The sequence below is a fragment of the Mustela erminea genome, chromosome 9, assembly GCF_009829155.1.
Source record: "Mustela erminea isolate mMusErm1 chromosome 9, mMusErm1.Pri, whole genome shotgun sequence".
Classification (NCBI taxonomy): Eukaryota; Metazoa; Chordata; class Mammalia; order Carnivora; family Mustelidae; genus Mustela; species Mustela erminea.
This window is the reverse complement of record NC_045622.1, coordinates 23,740,828-23,763,159: the sequence shown is the minus strand read 5'-3', so window position 1 is coordinate 23,763,159 and position 22,332 is coordinate 23,740,828. Positions and strand designations below refer to the sequence as shown.

The window sequence follows — 22,332 nt, the reverse complement described above, 5'->3', positions numbered from 1 at the left end:
TCAGTGCTCTTTGTCCCAAGCAAAGTTTCAGTTAGATCTGAAGTTAGATGCATGATTTGTGATAACTTCACTGTTCACAATCAGCCTCAAGTACAAGGAGATTTCCTGGGGGTCTTTGGTGGTCCCTGGCTATCTCCCCCACCCTCCGGTCTTACATAATCCCCTTCCTTGATTTGGACCTTCACATATTTTGAGCTTCTGTGCTGCAGGACTGGGCTACAAAGGGTGATGGATAGTTAGGTGAGATATCATTGTTGCAAAACCAAAGGAATAAGTTTCCCCACTGCTGGCTTGGAGTGGAAAGTGTTTCTGGTTGGATTCTGGAGGGTTCTTTTAGTGTCTGATGGTGGAGGGTGTTGGCAGCAGGGTTCAGGCTGGTCTTGGGGAGAAAGCTGAGGAAGATTAAGGGGAAGAGAAAAAAGACTGGCTCTGAGGCAGCTTCGTTTGCAAGTAGAAAAGTAAGTACTTACACTTGGATTTTAAAAAAACAGCATTTTCTTAACACAACATCAATAAAACAAGATTCCCCCAAAGCAGCTCTCGATTTGCTCAGTTCTTTTGCTGATGTATTCAGAGGAGGCAAAGCAGAGGATGGATTCAAGATCCTTTCCTCTGCGGCTCCTTCGGACGTGTAAATATCCAGTTCATCCTTCCATCCCTTTCTCCCGGCTTTTCCCAGGATCAGAAGTGTCTGTTCTTGTCATCTGGAGGTCAGCATTGTTTTCTCATACCTTTTGGAAACATACAACAATCCTACAAAAATTAGAATTGTCACATACAAGTATTTTTCCCTGGTCACTGAAGGACGGGCATGATCTGAAGTTTGAACCTGGAACCAGAGATTGATTTTCTGTTCCGAGCTTCTTTTCTCATCTGCTGTGGGAAACAGGCAAGCTAACCAAGGCTTCAAGGAGACAAAACTGGGATTAGGTGAAGGTAAGCAGGTGTGTTAAAAGTGATCTAACTCAGTTGCAGGCAAGTGGTGGTAATTCAACAGAGGCTTAGAAATTAGGAAACAGTATTAAAAATAGCTTCCTTTGAGGTTGTTCAGAAAGATTGTTGTTTAATCTTCTAGTTAATCAAAGGTAGATCTCAATGTCTGGCTCTCGCTATGCACACATATGTCTGTGTATGTTCCTCTAGATTTACTGGTTGATCTGTTAATTAGAACAACTAGCTCCACTCATGATAACCAACGTTATTAATGCAAAGTCATGAATTATTGGGGATTGTGTTATGGTGTCCAAAGTGTCTGGAATTCCCAAATGGGACAGGGAACTGATTCTGTCACAGCTGCGAATGATGTACTCCAGAAATTCAAAACCACAGAGCCTCTGCACCGCTTTTTTTTTTTTGCTGGTGGTGGTGGTAGTAGTAGGGTTGTCAGTTTTATCTAGTGGAGGAGAGTCTGTGAAAGGAAAGGCCAACAGTGACATAATTAGAAGAACAGAATAATAGCTTCCCCTTCCACCCAACCCCTGCTGTAGGTAAACTGGACGCTTATGGAAGCCCATGACTACATTCCAGTTTGGGAATTCCTGTTCTTCTCTGCTCTCCCAATAATACATAAAAAGCATTTGGGCCTTTGTTTTGAGGTCCCCAGGAGGCTGCTTTGGGCTTGATCCTTCTCAAGGGCAGTGAGAATTCTGCTCACGAACGCTGTCTCCGTCTTTTCTTAACTAGTTTCTTAACCATGACACGCGGTGGGGAGGGGGGCCCTGAAAAATCGAAGGCTGCTCTAGAAGGACTGCACCGATTCCTGACTCACTACCCGGCGAGAGTCCAGGATTCCCAAAGCCTTTAGAGGACACGGGCTTGAGAACCCCCTGCGGCCGCTCGCACGCACGCCCCTTCCTCCGCATGCCTCACGTCCTGTGTGTCAGTCTTTGTGAATGAATGATGTACACGCACTCGGAAAACTATGCTGCTACTGGGAAGAGGGACAGGAGCCGGTGACCAAGTCCTCAAGAATGCGTGGCGAATCAGACGGACTTTCCCGAAAGGGCCGCGGCAGCCTCTGCACCCAGCCTGCTCTAGCGCTCTGGGCGCTTCCCGGCTGGGGAGCTGGCTCAGCGTCCCGCCCGCTCCGCGCTCAGCCATCCGCAGCCGGGCGCCTGGGCCAGGGCAGAGAGTGGGCGCGGGCGCGGGCGCCGGTGGCCGCGGAGCTCCGCCCCATCTTCCTTTCGTTTTCGGGCTGCCGCCGGCGATTGGCCGCGGGTATCCGGCCCCGCCCTCGGACCGCCCCCACCCGCCGGCCCCGCCCCTAGCCTCCCCCCCCCCCCCCCCGCGAAGATCCTGGGGGATGGTGGGGGGGCGGGCGCGCAGACCCGGCGGCCGAGGCTCGGCGCCGCGAGAAACGCCCTAAAGAGGCGGGAGAGAGGGAGGGAGAGCGCGGCTCCGGAGAGCGAGAGCGAGCTGAAGCTGCCTGCCGGCGGAGAGGAGGAGCGGGGCGAGGACGAGGAGAAGCGGGGCGAGGCGCAGGCGAAGCTGGGACCCGGGGCGCGCGCACTTCTCCGCAAAGTGCCAACTTCCCGGGAGAGAGTGCCCGGCGCGCACCTTCTGGGCTCCGGGGAAAAGTCAGCGGGAATTTGAGATCTTAGGGAAGAAAGTCGGGGTTCCCCCGTCCCCCTTCCCCTGTTACTAATCCCCATAAAAAAGACAAACAACAAGAATAACAGCAAACTTGCTATAAGCCTGTCTGCCCCCCACTCCTGGCACCATGAAGGCGGCCGTCGATCTCAAACCGACTCTCACCATCATCAAGACGGAAAAAGTCGATCTGGAGCTTTTCCCCTCCCCGGGTGAGTGGTGACTGTCGAGGCCCCCACGCCGGCTTTTGGCCAGAGGCCGGGGTCCCCTCCGCTTCTCCCCCTTTCCGCTGTTCCCTCCCAGGCAGTGCGTTTCTGCCTGAGCAAGGCGATGCTGGTGGCAGCTGGAGCAAGGTAGAGAAGAAAAGGAGGACTGTTGGTGGCCTGAGATCCTTGTTTGGGGGGTGGTATTTATTTTCACAGCTGTGTTCTTGTGAGTAGTGGGAAAAAGCTTATAGAATGTCCAGCACCCTTATTCCTGCCTTTTTTTTTTTTTTTTTTTTTAAATCTTTCCAAATGAGAGAGCATGCTCTGGCCTTATTCCTTAGCGTTAGCGGGGATGGACACTGCGCAGAAGACATCAGCCGTGGTCTCTGCATCCCCCAGAACTGGAGCTGGATGGAGGGCCCTGAGCAGTAAGAGCTGAAACAGTGTCTCACTGGCCGGCCTACAAGCACATTTTCAAACGTCTTACCTTCCTGAGCTCCTCTGTCACATGTCCCTTTGCTATCTAGCTCCTCTTTTCTGGGTTGAGGGCAAGGAGGTGGTAGGAGAACTGAAATGATCATCTTAACTTCTGGAAACATCCCAATTCTACTCATGCAGGTTACTTACTTTATCCAAAGCTTTCTCGTCTGCCATACGTTTGTCCTCTGGTGCCAAAGATCTGTTACAAGAAGGAAAACATCCTGACCCCAAACGTGACTTTGGGTCTTTGGTGGGTGGTGTTATCCAACTCTTTGAAGGATTTAGAAGAAGGGGATAGGCAAGCAATTTGATTTTGTCTTAGACATAATTTTTGATCCTAAAATTGGATCAGTTTTCATTGGTAGTTTCACAGGGTCCAGAAGTCCTAGAATAAAGGCGGTTTGAGAAGAATAGATGTTTTCTTTTAGAATAAGGACCTGCCAGCTATCCTTTCGAGATTAGTGATTTTAGAGGTAAAGGTATGTATAATAAGATACACAGAGAAGGGGATGCTTTCTGGAAAATAATTAATTGCAGTGACCTGCTCCTCTGTTGTATCTGATTATTGAGAAGTTTAGCCGGTCTTGCCTTTGGTTAACACTTCCTTGCCTCTACCATCATCACTTGCTTATTTTAACCCTTTCTTCATCTGCTTAAACTTCCAACACAAGCAAAGCTGATGTTCTGTCCTTTGGAGAGCTTCCCGAAATGCTAATGAAGACCTGGCCCTGTCCTCTCCTGTTAGACCCCCTGACATTCAACCCCAGTATTCGGAGTTCTGCTGGGAAGTGCACAAAGAAGGCTAAGCTTGTTTGTTGTCACAAAGATGATGACATGGTCAGAGCAATGCTGAGATCAACTAGAACCGCGGAGACATTTCAGGCACTTAGAGCTACAGTTAAGAAATGATGTCGCTGTGCTGGTTTGTTTGGGGTTCAAAAAAGCCAGAATGAATTCTGTTAGTCACAGTTGAACCAAGCCATGTATCAAAGAAATGATAGTTGCCAGCAAAGATATAAACTCAACTAATAGGTTCTTTCCTTAAGAATGGCTTGTTTGTGTATTTATGGAGAAGGACAGAGTTGGCTGTCTGGGAAGTATCGTGTAAGATAGGTCAGTCCCCATACCTACAATAGATTTCATGTGCTGGGAATAAAGAGCACCTGGCAACACATGTTTTACATCACAGTAAACAGCTGAAGTCATTTTGGGGGGGGTAATTTAATATTATATATTAGAGATTTTGAGCATATGGTGTTGTTATTTTGGTTATTGATAAAAAATAAGCCTCAGGGCAAGTAACTTTGCTTAGCATTCCCATCTGTAAAATGGGGACAGTAAACACTAATGCTACAGTCAACATCTATTGTACTAAGTGTCTTTACAGTGCCTCTCTTTTTCAAAAAAGGTTGACAAGACACTGATCAGGTTTTGTAAGCAGCCTTCGGTACAACAAAATTTCAACGGGTCAGAGAAATTGGGCAATTTTCTGGCACTCATCATAATGAGATTTGATTCTCTGGTCCTGTCTTGGGGAAAATAGAGAAACTGGCAAATACATATAGAAGTTTCAGTTTTTTTGTTTTTTTTTTTAAATTTTTTTTCCTGGATTTTTTAGTAGGGTATATATGAATATTGTACCCATATCTCAGAGAGGAAAATAGAGGCCCAGAGAAGGTAAGTCACTTACTTAAGAAAATCTTGTAAGCCAGTGGCTAGAGTAAAATTAGTCCCTTTTTTTAACTTCTCAGTGTATGTTGCCTTGAGTAACACTGCAAGTTACCTTTGAAAAGCTCAGCAAAGAAACTTCAGTTGAGGCTTAAGCTTGCAGGTGCACGGCTAGAAGAAACATTGGCTGGGGCTGCCTGCCTGTGTTGGTGGGTGGAGAAGACACTGGCTAAGTGGGGATTTGCTTTGCCCATCAGACCATATAGGACATGTGTTTAAAGTTTAACTTTCACAGTGTGGCTTTGTGTCCACAGCTGTGACTTAAATATTTTTCAGAATGATTCTTTGGGTCGTTTAGTTTCTTATGTGTGGAGACAACTCGTTTGGGATCTTATCTGGCTTAAATCATTAATCCCTACACCCCACCCCCCCAACCAATACATGGGAGCCAGTAGGGAGGCAGTGGGAAAAGGTGTTGAAACAGGAGTCCTGGATTATTTGCCTGTCTTTGTGGCTAAGACCTGATCCAGAACCTTTATTCACAATTCTTCTAGATCGAGACCTCCCAGGATTTTCAACAGCTTTAAGTACCAAATTAACATATATTTTGAAATAACCTGGGAACTGGATATCCCTTGTTAATGTAAAGTGGGTATATCATTTTGATTGCAGTATGTGATTGCAGGGGCTCTTGGGTCTTAAATGGGCTAAAACAAACAGAGCCACGGAGAGTGGAGAGTCCACGAGTTCCCTCCTGGTGTGGAGCTTACCGAGATGGGCAGAGCCTGCGTGCCAAAGCAAATACATTCCCAAGCCGCTTCATTTTCCCCCTCCTTCCCCATTCCACCTTCTAGGTGAGGTGAGCATAATGCCCAGAGACAAGCAGGAGTTCTAATTCTGGATATTCGCTGTCCTGGCAGGGGATGGGCGGCCATGGAGGACACATATTGCTCTTAGAGACAGGAAGATTTCTTCCTTTTGCCGTCCCTTAGGTCAGTCTTTGTGTCTTCATCAGTGTAGACAGGAGAGAAGGGCAGAGCTGCCCAGGCTGTTAAGCTCGCTCATTCACTGTGCTTCCAGACCCCTACGGACCACACTCCATTAGTGACTAACGAGCCCCGTGCTTCAGAGCCCAGACTCTGGAGCCAGCCTGTCTGGGTTTGAATCCCAGCTCTGCCACCTATGAGCTGTGCGACTTTGGACAAATTACTTCATCTCTCTGTGCTCTAGCTCCTGCATCCACAAAATGAGTGTAGTAACTGTTCTGTCTCTTAGGGTTGATAGGAGAATTATGTATATTGGTATGCACACCATCTGAAAGCAGTACAGACCTATAACAGAGTCTCAACAGTTAACTAGAAAACAAATCAACACAAATGAGCCTGACCAGTGCAGGATTTTCGGGGGCCCTTGAAATGTTTCACAGGGGCTGCTGCTGTATTGTGTACACCCTCCCCCCTTTTTTGAGAGGGAAAGAAGATTCAAGTTAAAGAGAAGACTTTCATCTCCTTAGCTGAGACCTCATGCCAGTGAGGTTCCATGCTCTGCCTCCCAGGGCTAACGCAGCAAGCCAGGTAACTTTCCGAGTGTGGGAGTATCTCCAGGTCCCAACTCAGAGCTAAAGAAATGCCCAAGAACTGGTCAGTTACTTAAGGTGACGGAGGTGATCAGGGCCACCTCTAAGCAAGAGGGCCACCAAGACTAGGGACCAGGGGGACATTTGAAGGACTGATGAAAAAACAGTGTTTCAGTTATGCAAAGTTGAGAAAGGCATCATGTCCACTTATTATAAAGTATCTCACATTTTATTTATTTATTTTGTTGGCAGAGCTTGCATTCCTGGCATTTTTGGTTGGTTTGTATTGCTGTTTTTTTGTCTATGTAACTTTTTTTTCTTTCTTAAAGAGACCAGACCACCCTGTAAGAGGATCATAATCTCCCCCCTCCCGCAACCAGGAGACAAACCAGCTCGTGGTCAGCCTCCCAGAACCCAGCTTGCTCTGGTCTCCAGCAAAATCTCTGCAAGACAGAGAGCTGGTTAGTGTCGGTCAGGGTTTTTCAGGAAAGCGGGGCTCTCTCTTTCAAAGAGCACAGATACCTCTACAATGGCTATAGCAACAGCATAATTCCAGACGTCTCTCTGGTTTGTGGAATGAATAACCCATGGCTATAGTGGTATCCCATGGGCCTGGCATTGATGGTAGATTCTTGCCATTCTCAAATAACAAGTTATGGGGCCTACATTACGTACCTGGCACACTCACATCAAATAACACTTTTTTACCCTTCACACTAACTCAGGTGGGGAGAGCTATTATTTTGTCTGTATTTTCAGATGAGGAAAATGATATTCAAAGAGATGCAAAATCCGCCCTAGGCCACACTGTTAGAAACTTACAAATTGATGAGCTGTTGCAGGCATTTTATACCTAAAATGAAAAAAGCACGTTATTCATGGTAACTCTGGAAATTTAAAGGGACATATGTTTAAAACAATTACACACATATATATGGAATATATGTGATATGTAATATATATTTGTGTATATACAATTACAATTATATATGTAAACAATTGCATATATATATGTATGTATACATGCAAAGGGGGCATATGAGGAAGCAGTGATGGTGGGTTCTCTGGGGGTTGAGAAGGTGCAGGGCTCCCTCTGGGCTTAGGGAGAGGCAGTGGGCATTCTCCAGGCCCACCAGTCCAGTTGTGGTGCCTTAGGAAGGCGCTTGAAGGTAGGAGCTATGCTTGCCTCAGATCACCAAGCAGAGAACCTGGGTTCTTGTTTTTCCAGTGTCTTCCAGATTCTTCCAGATGTACTTCTCTCTCTCGCAGGTGGGGAGGCGATTATGTTCACTTCCAAGGTCACATCCTTCCTGGAGCCTCCTGATGCTGCCCATTTTGCCTCTTGCCTCATGGACACAGCTCTGCATATAATCTCACTCACAATCTGGGGGACGAGAGACATAGATCAGCAACTAGTTTGTTTTCTTAATACGGCTGTGGTTTAATTTTCTTGCTTCCAAAGGAAGCCATAGACCCCAACATTTGCTGTCTACACACTCAGTGTTTTATTTTTTTTCCAGCTACAATGTAGTATTTTCAAGTCCATTTAATGGGTCAAGGGGCTGTGTGTACAAGAAGGGAGGGCGAGCTTTGGGATTCTACCTGTGGACCCACCAGTCCTCCATGACCCCTGGCCAATCAAGAAACAGATGCCCAGATTACTTGTCCCGGGTAAGGTATGGGTTCCTCTATCACTGCCTTATGGGGAGCATTTTCTCCAAATAATTAATATCCTGGGACCCACACAGTCTTCATTGAGGTGGATTTGTATATTGACAACACAGACTCCATATTTTTTTTACCTGACTACTCCAGAATGAAATTGGCCCCACTTCCCTGCTCAGAATGTCTGATGAGATTTTCTCTCATCTTCCCAGTCTCTTAGGCCCACTCTTGGCTTACAGCTGCTATGCACGCAGTCCCTAACTCAGCATCGAGAACGTCAAGACAATTCCCAAATCTATCATTTTGATTTGTCATGTGTCTATAGCTTAGCTTTTTTCAGTTGGGTTAAAGACCTCTTTTGTTTTCAAAATGTCAGTAGATGTTTTTCAAATTGCATAAAGAAGCTGTTTCTGCTTGGCTACTTTTCCGAAGCCCCATGCCTATCTGTGTTACTTTTTTCTTTTGATTGTGAAGTTTAGAGTCTCCGTGCAGATACAGAAAGAAAATGGTCTGTGGTGTAGGTTGCAGTAGTATCCAGTTTCATTGGCAGGGAGCCATGCTTACAGACACACTCAAAATATTGCTGTTCAAGCCATAAATATTTATTGATTACTTGGCCAACTTTGTCATATTTTCCAGGTGCTTTCCAGTTTCTGCTGCTTGGGTCCAAGCCTCTCACTGGACACTCCAAATGTTGCTTCTTACTATCCCATCAACTTTTTTCAGTTGTCCTTCTCTGTAGCATTTAGTTCTGTCCCTGAGAATTGTAAAATACTAACCCAGGTGGTGCTTTAAGACCCAACGTAGTATTGACCAGTTTTAGGCTATTGGATATCAGAACTTGTTGATGTCTAGGTAGTAAGTTCCTATAATTTATCATCTAAACTGGGACACTTTCGAGAATGTAATGGGCACTGTGAATAATTATACTAGAATGATGGACATGAGCTTGAACTCTCCCAGCAAATGAGGGTCACACCACTTAGACACTGAATTTAGATGATAATATTCTCTGTAATATCTGTTCTCAATTTGCTAGCCTTGGGGTTTAGACCTTCCAAAGTAAGGGGCATATTAAGAGTTTGAAATAATTCAAGTTCAGTGTGGTTTCCCCCAACCGTGAGTAATATTTTTAAATGTGTTTTTGACGCATAATGTAATATTTCTCAGAGCCCGAGAAATAACTACAAATCAACCTCAAACAAGTTCACTTCGAGCATTTGAAACCTCTTGGTAACTTTGGGGAGCTATGCTAAGCTGTTGATTTCTGCTTTGCACGGTTCTGCAGAGGAACTGTAAACTTTGTGCATGTTGTGTGCAGGGGTGTGTGGTGTGTGTGTGTGTGTGTGAGTGTGAAAATGAACTTTTGAGTGGGGCGAGATGTCATCATTACACAAGTGAAGACAATTAACATTTTTGCTTTGTTTTGTTTTAATGCTTGCCCAAGATGAGATGTTTTACTGATGGGATCAAAAAGGGCAAGAAAAAAATAGAGTTTTTTTTTTTTTTTTTTTTTTTTTACCACTAGAATGGGTAAACACAAAAACAAAAGTGAAAAACAAGCCTTTAGTGCTTTAGGAGGGGAGGAAGGGAATGGTGGATTCAATTGCAACATCCCTTTTGGCTAAAAAGGAATAGAAAAAAAAAAGAGTAAGAAAGTATAAAGAACTCATAAAGGAACAAAAAGAAATAAGGAAAATGAATAAAAGCATTTAATGCATTATTTCATAGACTTTTGGGAAATTCCTCATAGGGACTAGTCTTAGGTGGTTAGGTAGGTGAGCTTGGCTCTCCATTCTTCATCTGTGGAATCTTTTCAGGAGCCTTTAAATCTCTCATGGATGCATGGCTAGTCAGGGTAAATCAGATGAGATCTTCCCTGGGCTCCAGATGCTTCCAGGGCTGAAAGTGCAGGAGGCATTGTGTGAATTTATGGACCTGCGTGTGGATCAATGATTATTTATATTTTCTATGCCTGTTGAGCTCTTTCTTCCAACACTTCTAGGCTAGAATAATTTCACAGGTCAGCTTCAGGGAGAACATGGCTATTTCAGAAGCATTTGAAGGAGGCGTAAGAACAGGGAAAGGATTATTTTAGATAGAAAGAACAGTGTGGGAAGAACGCCGAAAGTTTAGAGTAAAAGAAAGGCTTACATAAATACGAAGAAAACTGCCTTGATTGTAGAAAGGGAAGAGAGAAGGAAACGTGAAGGCAGGACCCATGTGAGAACATTTTGAATCTCAGGATAAATTAATTTTTCCTTTGAAGGTAGGAAGGTTTTAAGGACAGAGAAGTGTTACTGAATAGGTTTCTGAGATATATATATATGTGTATATATATATATATATATATATATATATATATATATTTTTTTTTTTTTTTGGTAGCATTACTTTACCTCCCACTCATACTGTTAGTTGTTAAAACCTCTGTATCAGTTTATCAGAATAGGCGTTAAACCTCAGAGTAGATGACAGAATCAATCAGGTACTTATTTTCAAGGTACGAATGGAAAATAAAAAATCTAGGTCAGGCAAGGGCGTTCCTAAACCTGGGGAGTGTTTGTAGATCCGTAGTTTTTGAAGCATTTCGGAACTCTTACTACTTGTAGGAACTGAAACAGCTTTCATCGAATGTCATTTTTGTGTGATAACAGTTTTGTGCTAGGGTAATTCATTATTTAGCGTTCACGTTTAAAATCAGAGGGTGTTGTTGAGTATGATTTTAAAATAGCCTTCAGAAAATCCATCACAAGGAGATTTTTGGTGGAAGAGTTTCCGTGTGATGACCTTTTTACTTCTAGTATTTGTATGTTTTTCCTCTCTAATACTCCTTGCCTAAAACTTCACTGAATTCTGTACATTATGCGAAGGTTGTCTTCTATCACTGAAATACTAATTAAATGAATACAGTGAGGATTCATGCATGGGAAGGGGAGACTTAGCAGTGTAGTAGGAATAAATATTGTGAGTACAGGGTATAGGGACCCATCATTGCTTGGAGGGTCAGCAGCCCTGATTTCTAGCCATGGCTTTGCACCTGTTTGTCTGCATGGCCTTGGGCAAGTCATTTCATTTTTCCTGAACCTCATGTTCTTCCTCGGTCAAATACATGAACCAGAGAAGATGACCCATAAGGTTTCTCTTTACCCTGACATTTTATGATTTTAGAGAACATTTGAAATAATTCAGGCTCAGAGAGAACATATATGTCACTCAAGAGGTGGGCAAAACGAGGCTGTTTTTCTCCTAATCCTCAACTTTTGCCGATCTATTGGGGATACATCTGTGAAGGTTAATATGTCTCCCGGAGAGAGGTGTTGGGAACTGTTCCTGGCCTTGCTTGACGTTGGAGAAACTTGGGGCACATTGTCTTGGGGGTGACCCTGGACCAGGTGTCCTCCCTTCCTCTTGCTCCATGAAACAGCTTTCCTCATCCCGTCAGCCTTTGCTACAGTTGTAGCGGAAGGCGGTTCTAGTGTGGGGTCTCATCTGGAGGAAGGAGATGTAGGTTAGGGGTCTGGAAGGTGAAGCAGCCAGGCCCAGCTGCATCCTCAGGGCTGAGCATGTGGTCTGAGCAGTGAGCCGATTCTGTCTAAGCTGCCACTTCTCTGTGCACTGCTCGGTAGGTAAACAGTCCCCTCCTGCAGGAGGAATGCATTCTGCTGAAAGTCGTCTCAGTGCCTCTTCCTGACAGACTCAGTGAGTCAAGGCTCCTGCCTCCTATTTGTATAGAGGGAAGGGCCTGGGCCGCTGGCTTCTGGCTCTTCACGCAGCCAGCAGCTGGCCCTTTTGCAGGCGCTGGCTGTCCTTCGGAGTCAGGGGCCAAGAAGACACCTCGTGCTTTAGCTGCCCCAGCCGTGTCCCTGAAGCTACAAGTGTGTGTCGGGGTGTGGTGAGCCCAGGCCGCCTTGCTGCTCAAAGGCCGCTCTTGGCAGCCGTGGAAGAGTGTCGCCTGCACACAGCTGTTATCTGAAAATCATTTTCTTGATGTTATTTCTACACTTTGAGAAGGGCCTGTCACACTTTTCCCGTTTTCTGTCAGCAGCAGGCATCTAAGGGCGGCATGCCAGTTTGGGGAAAAACAAGAAAAACTGCCGTTCGTATGAAGGTTCACCTTATCTACTGGTACTTATGTGGGCGCTTCTCTCCCCTCATCTTGACCCTTTTTTTTTTTTTTTTGTCCTATTAGTTAGTAGGTGCTAACTTATTAATTCGTGAGGGCATTCATATACTGAGGACCTCGTTATTTTACCCTCATCCCTAATGGCTAAGTATTATTTCCATTTCACAGATGAAGAAACTGAGAGGTTCAACAACTTGCCCAAGCTCACACAGCTGGTGAGCAGAAGGCTTTAGACTCAGACCCACTCACTCTGAAGTTCTGGGTCTGCTGCCTCCAACATGTGCAGAAATATTGGGATGCCTGTTGAATTTGGGGGAAACCCTCAGGTCTGTTTGTATCTATTATCGTCCAGTTCCCTTAATACTGGGTTATAATTTGGTAGCACTTTTACAGTTAGACACGTGACTTCACCACATTTGAACCTCAAGGTAATTTTTTTAGATAGTAACATTTTATAAATGGTGCAACTGCAGAGCAGTGATTCTGAGTCCCCCCTGCCCCCACGTTTACGTGGTCAGGTTCAGTGGCAGAGTTAAAACAGGAAGCTGTGTTCCCCAAACTTCGTGACATTTTTGTTTAGCCATATACATTTTCACTATTTGATTTGGTGAGTACATAGTGCATTCAGTGTTAATGAAATAGTATTCATAATAATAGTAATTATTAGTAATCAGGATATAATAGTAAACATGAACTTGAGATCAGAAATGCCAACAAGACACCTTCTCCTCTTTTGCCACAAATAGATTTTCCCCACATATTTTATATGTAGTTAGTGGGTCCCACACAGTTGGCTAATTATTGAGCTCTAAGTAGGTTGCCTAGATGACTCCGACACAGGATTTGAGAAATCTGCATAGTTTTCCATGATGCCAACCCACTGGCCAACTTTTAAGTAGGATGGCAAGTTAGTTTCTTCTCAAGTTAAAAAAAAAAAAAAAAAAGGTGAGTTACTTCACTAGCTTCTAGATAAATATGCAGTTTCCCTCTGGGATGGGTTGACCTTGGACTTTGGGAAATATGTTATTTTTAAAATATAAAGCATTTTGAAACGAATCCCTGTCCAACCCATTTTCCTGTGTCGAGATGTATAATTTTCTATGCCTCCATTTACCCATTTTAGCAAATGAAGTCCATTTGGATGACTAGCTGGAACTTCAGGTGGTTGGAGGGGGGAGAGGAAGAAAACCCGCCAAAACCGAGAACCTCATACTGCATTTTATGAGCAAGAATTGTGCCAAAGAGTTGTATAAGAAGGAATGACATCTTAGATGAGTAGGTTTTTTTCCCCCCGGGGCAGGGGCATTTGCTATGGCACCAGGTGTATACACTCTGAGTTTAGCAAACTCATCCAATGTGTTCTTCCTTAGCTATAAAAATAAGTCCCCTCCCTACTTGTGTTGGTCATTCTGGAAACTAGAGCATTCCAAGGCAGAGTGAGAGGTTGTTACCCTGAGAAGTGTCCCCTTGGCATATTGCTGTTTTCCTAGGGGTGAAGGTAATCCTACATAGCCAGAAAGTGCCCTTGGAAGGGCTCTGGGTTGTAGGGCAAGAGGAGATGGGAATGAGGACCCCCGATGGCAGCAAAAATGGAGATAATCATTTTAAGTTTGGCACTTTGGAATCTCAGCCCTAAACTTAATGCTTGCCAGGAAAATCTAATCTTGGAAGGCAAATCTTAGTGTGGGTGGAAGTGTGTCTCCTTCTCAACCTGAACTTTGACTTTGAGTTCTCCACTTGTGGGGAGTTTGGGTCAAACCTAAGGAGTCTTTGGTCTTACCTTTCCCCAGTTTAAATGTTTTCTGTGACTGAAACTGGGCAGGTCCTCTTCTGTAGGTGGTCATCATTTTATCTCCTACTACTGCCTGGTGTGGGAATGCAGAGAGCTGAGTCTCTTTTTACTCTGGGAGGCCAGAGTATCTCCACATCTCTGTATCATCTCTCAACTCTTCTAAAAGAAGGGTGCTCGCTCCTCCTGAGTGAGCTGCCTCTTCTTAGGAGAGAGTGGGAGAGTTCATGAGCTCAGGTTTAGAAAGTACTCTAGAGTCATTGGTGATGCAAGAAACATTATTAAATTAGGGAGAGATCTGATACAGAGTTACAATACTGAATACATAAACTAAGGGTGAGTCATGTGTGTGTGTACAGGAAATGCGTCCTTGATTTCACGTCAGATCAAGAGTTCAATCTTACACCTTCCTTGCCTCCTAATGGAAACCAAACGTTCCTCAAAACTGCTGGGTGCTTGTTTTTGGTCTTTGTATGTATCTGGGTTTCAGTTTGCAGGAGTGAGGGAAATAAATTGCTTTGCACCAATAATCAACTTCCTTAAACAACCTTGTGAGCTTGGTTTATTAATCCCCATTTTTAAAGTCAGAAATTGAGTCTCAGAGAGGTTTAATTAATTTTCCCAAGGTTCTAGAGTTCTCAGGTCATACATTTGAGCTTAGATCTTTCTAATTACAAAGTCCTACCAACTTAGAATCTGTTTGGAGGGAGAATTTGCTACCATTCTCATCAGAGGCTTTGATCGTTGGAACATTCTTTTATGCGTTATGCTGTTTCAGGATCCTCATGATTATCAGGGTAAGGAAGAAAACATTCACTAGATCTATAAATATCTACCATTGGAATGTGTAATACAGAGAAAGCTCCCCCCACCAAAAAGTTCCTACAATTGTCACTGTGCATTTTCAAATTCAAAATGCACGAATGAAAAGTCGCTAACTCAACTCACAAACTTATGTACAGAGCTGGGGCTTTGGCCCCCATTTCCCAGATTGGGAAATCGAGGAATGAAGTAAGAGCCCCACCCTTGCTTGAGAATTCTCCAGGGAGGGGATATTCAGAGGCACAAGTCTAGGCCTTGAGGCCACTTGATGCAACAGGAATGTTTGTAGATAAATAAACACACATGGAATGAATCAATGTCTACACAGCGGACCTGCAGTTAACCTCTGATTCAACTGCAGTTGTTTTTTTGCTTTTTTAAAAAATCAAGTATCTACTGCTTTATTTCTGGATTTCTGAAGGTTTCTCTTAGGGGGGCTTTGTGGCTTTCCACGCCCTCACCTGTTGTCTCCTATGATGGATGGGCTGATGGGGGAAAAGTGAAATGCCATCCTAGCTTTAGTGTCTCCAAAGGATCTGGGGTGCTGGATGAACAACAACAACAAAAAATTATTTTTAAATGAGACTGGGCCCTGGCGACTGCCTCTAGGTTCATAGGTTTCGGTCAGGCTGCTCTGCTCGCAGACATGCTGCAGACGGCGAGCAAGGAGCAAAGATGGGTCCAGTCTCTGGTGGCCCTCTGCTGCCTTGCTTTCTAAGAAGAGAATATTTTCAGCATTTTTATGGGCACACCAATTCCAAGGAATTAATATTTGAATTTCTAAAAGCTGGTGGTGCAAGATAGGTTCATCCTACGCAAATCAGTCACAGATCTCTTCGCAGATCTTCTCAAAACACCTCACTGCAGTATACCCTTTTCAGTAATTTGTTTTTTCTGTTTGCCAGGTGGATTTGTGTGTGCCCCAAGTTTCTTCCCATCATCTTCAGATCTCTCTCTATTCTCTTTTCCCCATTTGGTGGATGAGACATCTTAAGTCCAGAAGGGGATTTACATTAGGTTGCTCCGTGGAAAGTGATCTTTGTCCCCAAATCACAGTCTGCCATTCCTTATGTGGGTGACGAGGGTGTCTCTCACTGCAGGCACCACGGTGTCCTGAGAAGGGTAGGGTTGATGTGAGCTAGTCCTGAGTTTGAATTCAGGCCCTCTGCTTACTAATTTGTCCTTAAGCAAAGCATTTAACTTCTGTAAGCCTTGTTTTTTCTGATCCTTACAACAGAGATTCGAATAAAGAATGGTCAGGGCTGTTGTCCAGGTTTGAGATAATTCGAGACAATACTTCTCCACTACCACAGGGTCTCAGTAAATGTTATTTTATCATTATCTTGTAGGCCACCGTGTTCATTGCTGACAGCGCTCTTATGACTACAGTGGTTGTTAAAACTGTGGTTACTGTTAACCTGGTTACAGAAAATTTTCCACTCGACACCCCCCTAACCAGCGGGCCAGAGCAGTCCCTGTGGCCAGTTAGCAGTATCTTCTTCCTCTCACGCATACTTAACCAAACTTGAGCTAGGGCTTTGGTCACGTTTCCAACCCGAAAGCATTATTCACAGGCACTGCCCCTGCCTCGTCAACAAGGACGTTTCTTGGAATTGCAGTTATCAGGGAGGGCATAGAATGATTTTAGCTGCATAAGGACTCTCCTCTTTGCCCTGGAAACCTTTCTTTGCTTGGGAGCAACCTTAGGCTTCTGAGGTCTGGGATGGAACCTCTGCTACTTGTGAAAAGATCAAGCCAGGAGGAGAGCTCACTCCTTCCTGGGAAGGTCAGGCCAGTGAATCCCTTTGACAACCTCCTTAAGATAATCAGCCTCAGGACTGAAAAATCCCACTTTCTTTCCTCTCCGCAGGCTTCCCCTCCTGTCCCCTGCAGATGCCTCTTAGATCTTCCTAGTTCTAGCTGAGTGTCCCTAAAGTGCTTTGTATCTGAAGACGTCCGTAGGAACCATGCACCACTGGAGCCTGCCTGTGGCCGATTGGAATGGTTGATTTACATCCAGAATCTGGCCCCTAGAAAAGGGGATCCTGTGTCTTTAAACAGCTGTGTGCCAGTGTGTGTAAATGTGCTTGCTAATCCAGTGACTAATTCAGTATATTATAAAGCAGCGATGAGCAGGCTGCCAAGGCAGGGCTGTATCCCAACTGGAGTGGGGTGTAGGGCTCAGAGAATTCTTCCTTGAATTCTGCCACACCACTCTCTGGAACGGACTCGAAATCTCATCTGTCTGCTCCCTGCACCAGAGTCAGCACTTGCCTTCCTCTGGTTCCTGTCCTGCTCTCGCCTGCCTGTCCTCTTTCCTCCTCTCCCTCCCTCCATTCCTTGGGTTCCTTTATTTACTCATCTGAGGGTGGAGCTGTGCTCATTCTGAGTCAGGGCCACGGAACCAATCAGAACGGCTCTGGGGCATTCCAGGGGACAGAACTCATGATCCCTCTTGGAAAAGAATTTTCCAAAAGATCTCTTTTGGTCACAGTGCTGTGACTGCACCTTCCTCGGGTTCATGTCCAGTGAACCTGGCGGGGGTGGGGGTGGGGTGTTGGTTTGCCTGAAGCTCTGTTCTGTCTGCCATTCCTTTGTCTCCCTCCAGGGGTGGGGAGAGAAACGTCCAGAAAGAACCTAGCCTGATGGAGATTTGTTTTCTCGTGAAAGCCTGATAGACCCAAGTCTGAGTGCTTGGGCAGCGTCTTCTGAGGACATCTTTGGGTTAGGGGACCGTGCGGTGTTCTGCTTCCTCCTGCTCTGTGGCCCTCCCTCCCAGACCTCGCCCAGGTGGCCCCGCCCCGGAAGCTGTGGACCCCGGAAGTTGTAGACACTGCGAGTCTGGAAGTGGACCTTGCTGGGCTTCTCCCGTAGTCTCCAGTGAGCAGAGGCGATCTGCTCTCTCGGGAGGCTTCCACATGCCAGAGTCCAAACCCCTCCGGCTTCCCTTTCCCTATAATGCCATCTCTTGGAGGCGTACTTCACACTTTGACCCCCCTGTTGTCTCGCACCCCTGACACGGGACATCGGCAGGCCTTTTGCTGCTCCCTTCCCCGAGGCTTCTGGAACCCAGCTCTTGTCTCACTTCGTCTCCATCGCGAAACCTTTGGTCTCAGTCGTCGTTCTGTTGCTCATCACGAGATGTGACTGTGTGGCTATTGCTGGTCTGCCTGTGTGAGGTTTGTTTCTCCCATGAAAAGGGAAAATCCAGGTGAAGGGTCTGTCTCCCAATCACCAGGGTGTTGCTTGGCTGGCAGAAGGTGGCTCACTAGCTCTTTAAAAAAAAAAAAATATATATATATATATATATATATATATATATATACACACACACACACATATATATACACACACATAATATATTATATATAAGACTATTATGTATATTATAAATATATATAATATATATTTTAGATTGAGATTTAATTTCCATAACATAAGATTCACCATTTGAAAGTGTACAGTTTGGTGGGTTTTAGTGCATTCACAGAGTGATACAGCCATCACTGATACATAATTCTAGTACATTTTCATCACCCCCAACAGAAAGCCCATAGCTGTTAGTAGACAGTAGCTCTTTTCGAATAAGGGAATGCCGGCAAGGCCATCCAACAGAGAACGTGAGGAGGTGGACCCGTGTGTCTTGATAAGAGCTCCCACTACTCTCCCCTGATGCTCTGTGCACTTTGCTGAGGGAAGGGCTATCGGCCTGTCCCCCGGCTGTAAGGGCCTCCTCACTCGCTGCTGCCTCGCTAGGCAAGCCCCAGCTCTATTTTGGTGGCTCCCTTGCTTCGGCTCCACTGTGCAGTGAGCCAGTGGACGTCTAGGCAGAGATAATGAGTGCTTTCACCATCTGCATGCAGACCGTTCCGTCCGAGAGCTGAGGGCTGCGGTGGCTGCAATTTCCTAATGGCTTCCTGATGAGGCAGAGCCATTTATTAGCGGCGGATGAGGGCTGAGGGCTGCACATCTCAGTCTCCCCTTCCCACCAGACCCGGGCAGATGGAGAGTGGCTTCTGCTCCCTCCTCCTTTTGCATTGATCACTTTTTCTCTGCTCTCCACCGGTTGGCCTCTCACACCCATTGATCTGGAGATTGGGTCTGCCTGGCGACTTCTCAGCCACGAGGGTTTGCCACTGGGAGAGGCATCCGGTGCTGTCTGCTCCGGGCCAGTGTGGGCGACGCTGTGGGGCAGTGGTGGGGTTGTCAGAAGGTTTGGGACCATGAGGAGAGGCTTGTTCTGAAAGGAGCGAGGGAGGGGGGAAAAAAATAACCTGGAGAGGTGAAGAGATCATAGTTAAGTGTATTTCCCCTAAGTCCTTAACTCCTTGCATTCCAAATGGATTTCATTTAGAACTGGAGCTGCTGGTGTTGCTTTAGGACATGGACATTGAGTCAGACATATGGCCTCATTAATCAGAAGCATCAGGTTCAATGCACAGGCCAATGCCCTTGATTTTATGTGCTGGCTCCATTGGTGGGGTTTGTTGTCACCCCTCAACCCTCTCACTGTGTCTCCATAACTCTATTTGGAATACCAGCGGGACTGGAATGGTAGCGTTCTAGAACCTTTGAATAGCATAGTGGTCATCTGTTCTTTCTTTCAGTGCTTTTTAGATAAAGGTCAGTAGATCACTCAAATTAACTGCTGCCTTCGCTCTGTCTGAATTGGTGGGAACAGCACCCTCAAGTTTTAGAGCTGTTCGACACAGTGGTATCATGCAATTGAAGTTAGGTATTAAAGGTTGCTTGCTTTATAGTTCCTGGTATTCAGCTGGAATCTTCCACTCCAAGGAAACTAAGGTAGAGGCTGACAACTGACATTGAAAGCTTATAGTCTGGAGCGGGAACAGGTAGCATCATGGGTCTGTATAGTCCCGAGTCACGTTTCTTAGATCTTTGGATGGATTGTTCCTCTTGGGTTCTTGGGAACTTGGAAAAGGGCAGTGTGTGTCCATAAGGACACCACTTTATAGTGGTCAAGTTATGAGGAAGACCAGCTCTTTCCCAATCCACTGCTATGAGTAAACAGCAGGGGTATGGAGGAAAAAAAAAAAAAAAGAATACGGGACAGGGAGTCAAGAGGTCTAAAATTAATAACCCTGTGACCAAAGGCAAGCTGATGTCACCTCTCCGGGTTTCATTTTCCCCATCTGTAGAAGAAAGGGTTTGATCTAGCTGACGTCTGAGTTCTAAGTTTGTGTTCCGGGAATAGTGTAGGACCCCTGACCAGTGACAGAGCTCGGCTCCTCCTCCTCTCTACCCACAGCCTGCTTTTCATTCATCTTATAATTACGTCGAGTTGCCAGGAAGAAGAGCATCCCTCCAAGGAGTTGTTTTACAGCGAATTCTATAAATTCCTCTTTCCCGCTTTTGGGCCCCAGATAAGGCTTTATGTGTCATATAGCTATAGCGAGGTTGGTAGAGAGGAACAGAGAGCCAAGGAAAAGTGTGAACACACAAGTAGAGTGGATGGGACGATAGTTACTGCCCAACGCCATAAAAAAGGCCAAAGTTGAAGATATAGGGGCTAAAATTACAGATTAGGTAGGTCTAAACAAACCTTGGAGTAGCCTCAGATGATAGGTTTAGCAGTGAACCCAATGGTTTCGGGAGAATACCCATAATCCCTTTGAAGCTGTCTCTCCGGGTCCTGAGTCTTAGCAGCTCAGGGAACTTGAGCCTGTACCCTGCAGTTATTAGCTAAATCCCTCAAAGCAACAGGATCTCTGATTCCTCATTAGGAACGTGCATTTGGATTTACTAAACTGAGTGTGACTTTTAATTAATGAGCTGTTGAATCCATAAAGTCTGATGTTCTGAACTACAGATGTTCCCCATTCGGGCCGTGCCATCGGTCTTTGGTGCATTTTATCTGGCACGCAGGCATTTGGGAAGACAGATAGGTCTAGAGAAGGGCTGTCCCCAGCACTTGCCAAACATCCGATGGGTGGGAATTGTCGCATCTCCTCTGATGTAAGCCCCGCTTTAGGGTGGGAATGTGTGTCTCTCTGTCTTCTCCCCCTGGCTTCCGTATGGCTCCCATGTTGCTCTCTTGCCCTTGGAGCAGAAGGGAATCTTTAGCATGTTGAGAGCATGTTAGGGATGGGGTGGGGGAGGGGGTCAAGGAAGCAGTGTTGGGGTGAGTTTAGTAGAGCAGGAGAGGTGGTCCACGAGCCCACTTAGATCTTGGTTTAGGCGGTCCATTGTCTCAGCTGGGTTTCAGTCTTCACCATCTGCCTGGAAGGAAAGATGTACAGGAGTGTTTGCATGTGGTGGCCTTGTACAGATTATCTCAGTTAGCCTGTCATTCAGGTTTCTTAGACCATCCTCGGATGACCGAAACCCTCAGTGTTTTGGATGCAGGTCCTTCTGAAGTCACTGAGGAGGGGTGGGGTGTTGAAGGAACATAGCGCCTCAAGTTTAACTGGTTGCCGGCAGCACCTTTTGCAGCCAGGTCCAGCGCTGGTCTGCTCGGGACTTCAGCCTTCACATCAAGCAACGTTGTCTCTAGTTCCCTGTGAATGGGGTGACTGGACCCGGGGTATTCTCAATGACACACCCTCAGCTAGTTCAATGACAAGGAGAAAAATGGTCTTATTTGGGTTCTTTTCTGCCTCCTTAGTGTTGGTCTTCTAAGAACAGGGAGGGGAGCTGGTGGTAGGAACTGGCAGGCGTGAGTAAGAAGCTAAAATGACTCCTCAGGGGATCTCTGTGAAGCCCTGAATTTCATGCCTTTGGGAGATGCCAGCTTCGCACTCCTTCTAGGAGGCTGTCAGGTTGGACTGGATCCAGGAGACACAGTTGCTGGCTACCGGTCGCCCGTGGATGCTGAAGGCCGTCAGGGGAAACAGACAATGCAGTGGGGCAGCAGGGGGGCCGGCCACAGGGCTCACTGCTGGGTTCCCCCTCCTTCTTCCCTGGCTCAGCTCTGTTCGTCTTCATTTTGGTGTCTAGCACAGGCTGATGTGGCCGCTGCTGATCTTCTTTAGTCAGCCTCTTGGAGGATTAAGAATCTAAATAATGTGCTTAACTATGTTATACACCTGAAACTAATACAGTGCTGTATGTTAACTATACTGGAATTAAGATAGAATAAAAACTTAAAGGAAAAGTGGAACCCTATAAAAGAAAAGAGTAAGTATCACAGGAAGGAATTGATGATCATGCCAAGTGATGTTAGAGCAGAAGATGACCTTTCCAGAAGAGAGAGACTGTCAGAAGAGGAGGCAGAGATCTTCATGAGACAGGAGACACAATCTGTGCATTTCAGCTCCTAGCCTGTTTATGCTAGCTCCCAAGAAGTGAGGAGGGAACTTCCCCACAGAAAAGCTCTTTTATAGAGCCCTGAGATGAGTGTAATGAACAGATCTGATAGGACTCTTGTTCCAGGAACCCTAGCATTAACCTC

General features: G+C 45.7%; 1 protein-coding gene across 7 annotated transcripts in view; it reads left to right on the top strand.

Annotated features, from left to right (window-relative positions):
• The window catches only part of ETS1 (ETS proto-oncogene 1, transcription factor), a 126,530-nt gene that overhangs the window by 60,733 nt on the left and 43,465 nt on the right, over positions 1-22,332 (top strand). For 2 of the 7 annotated variants that reach the window (XM_032360086.1, XM_032360082.1), the window contains exon 1: positions 2,334-2,801. The exons of 3 other annotated variants lie outside the window; for them this stretch is intronic. In XM_032360086.1, the coding sequence (XP_032215977.1) occupies positions 2,720-2,801 (82 nt within the window). In that variant the 5' untranslated portion in view covers positions 2,334-2,719. Of the gene's footprint in view, positions 1-2,333; positions 2,802-12,498; positions 12,637-22,332 lie in introns of those variants that run through there. 2 more of the 7 variants (XM_032360083.1, XM_032360085.1) reach the window with 2 other exon arrangements.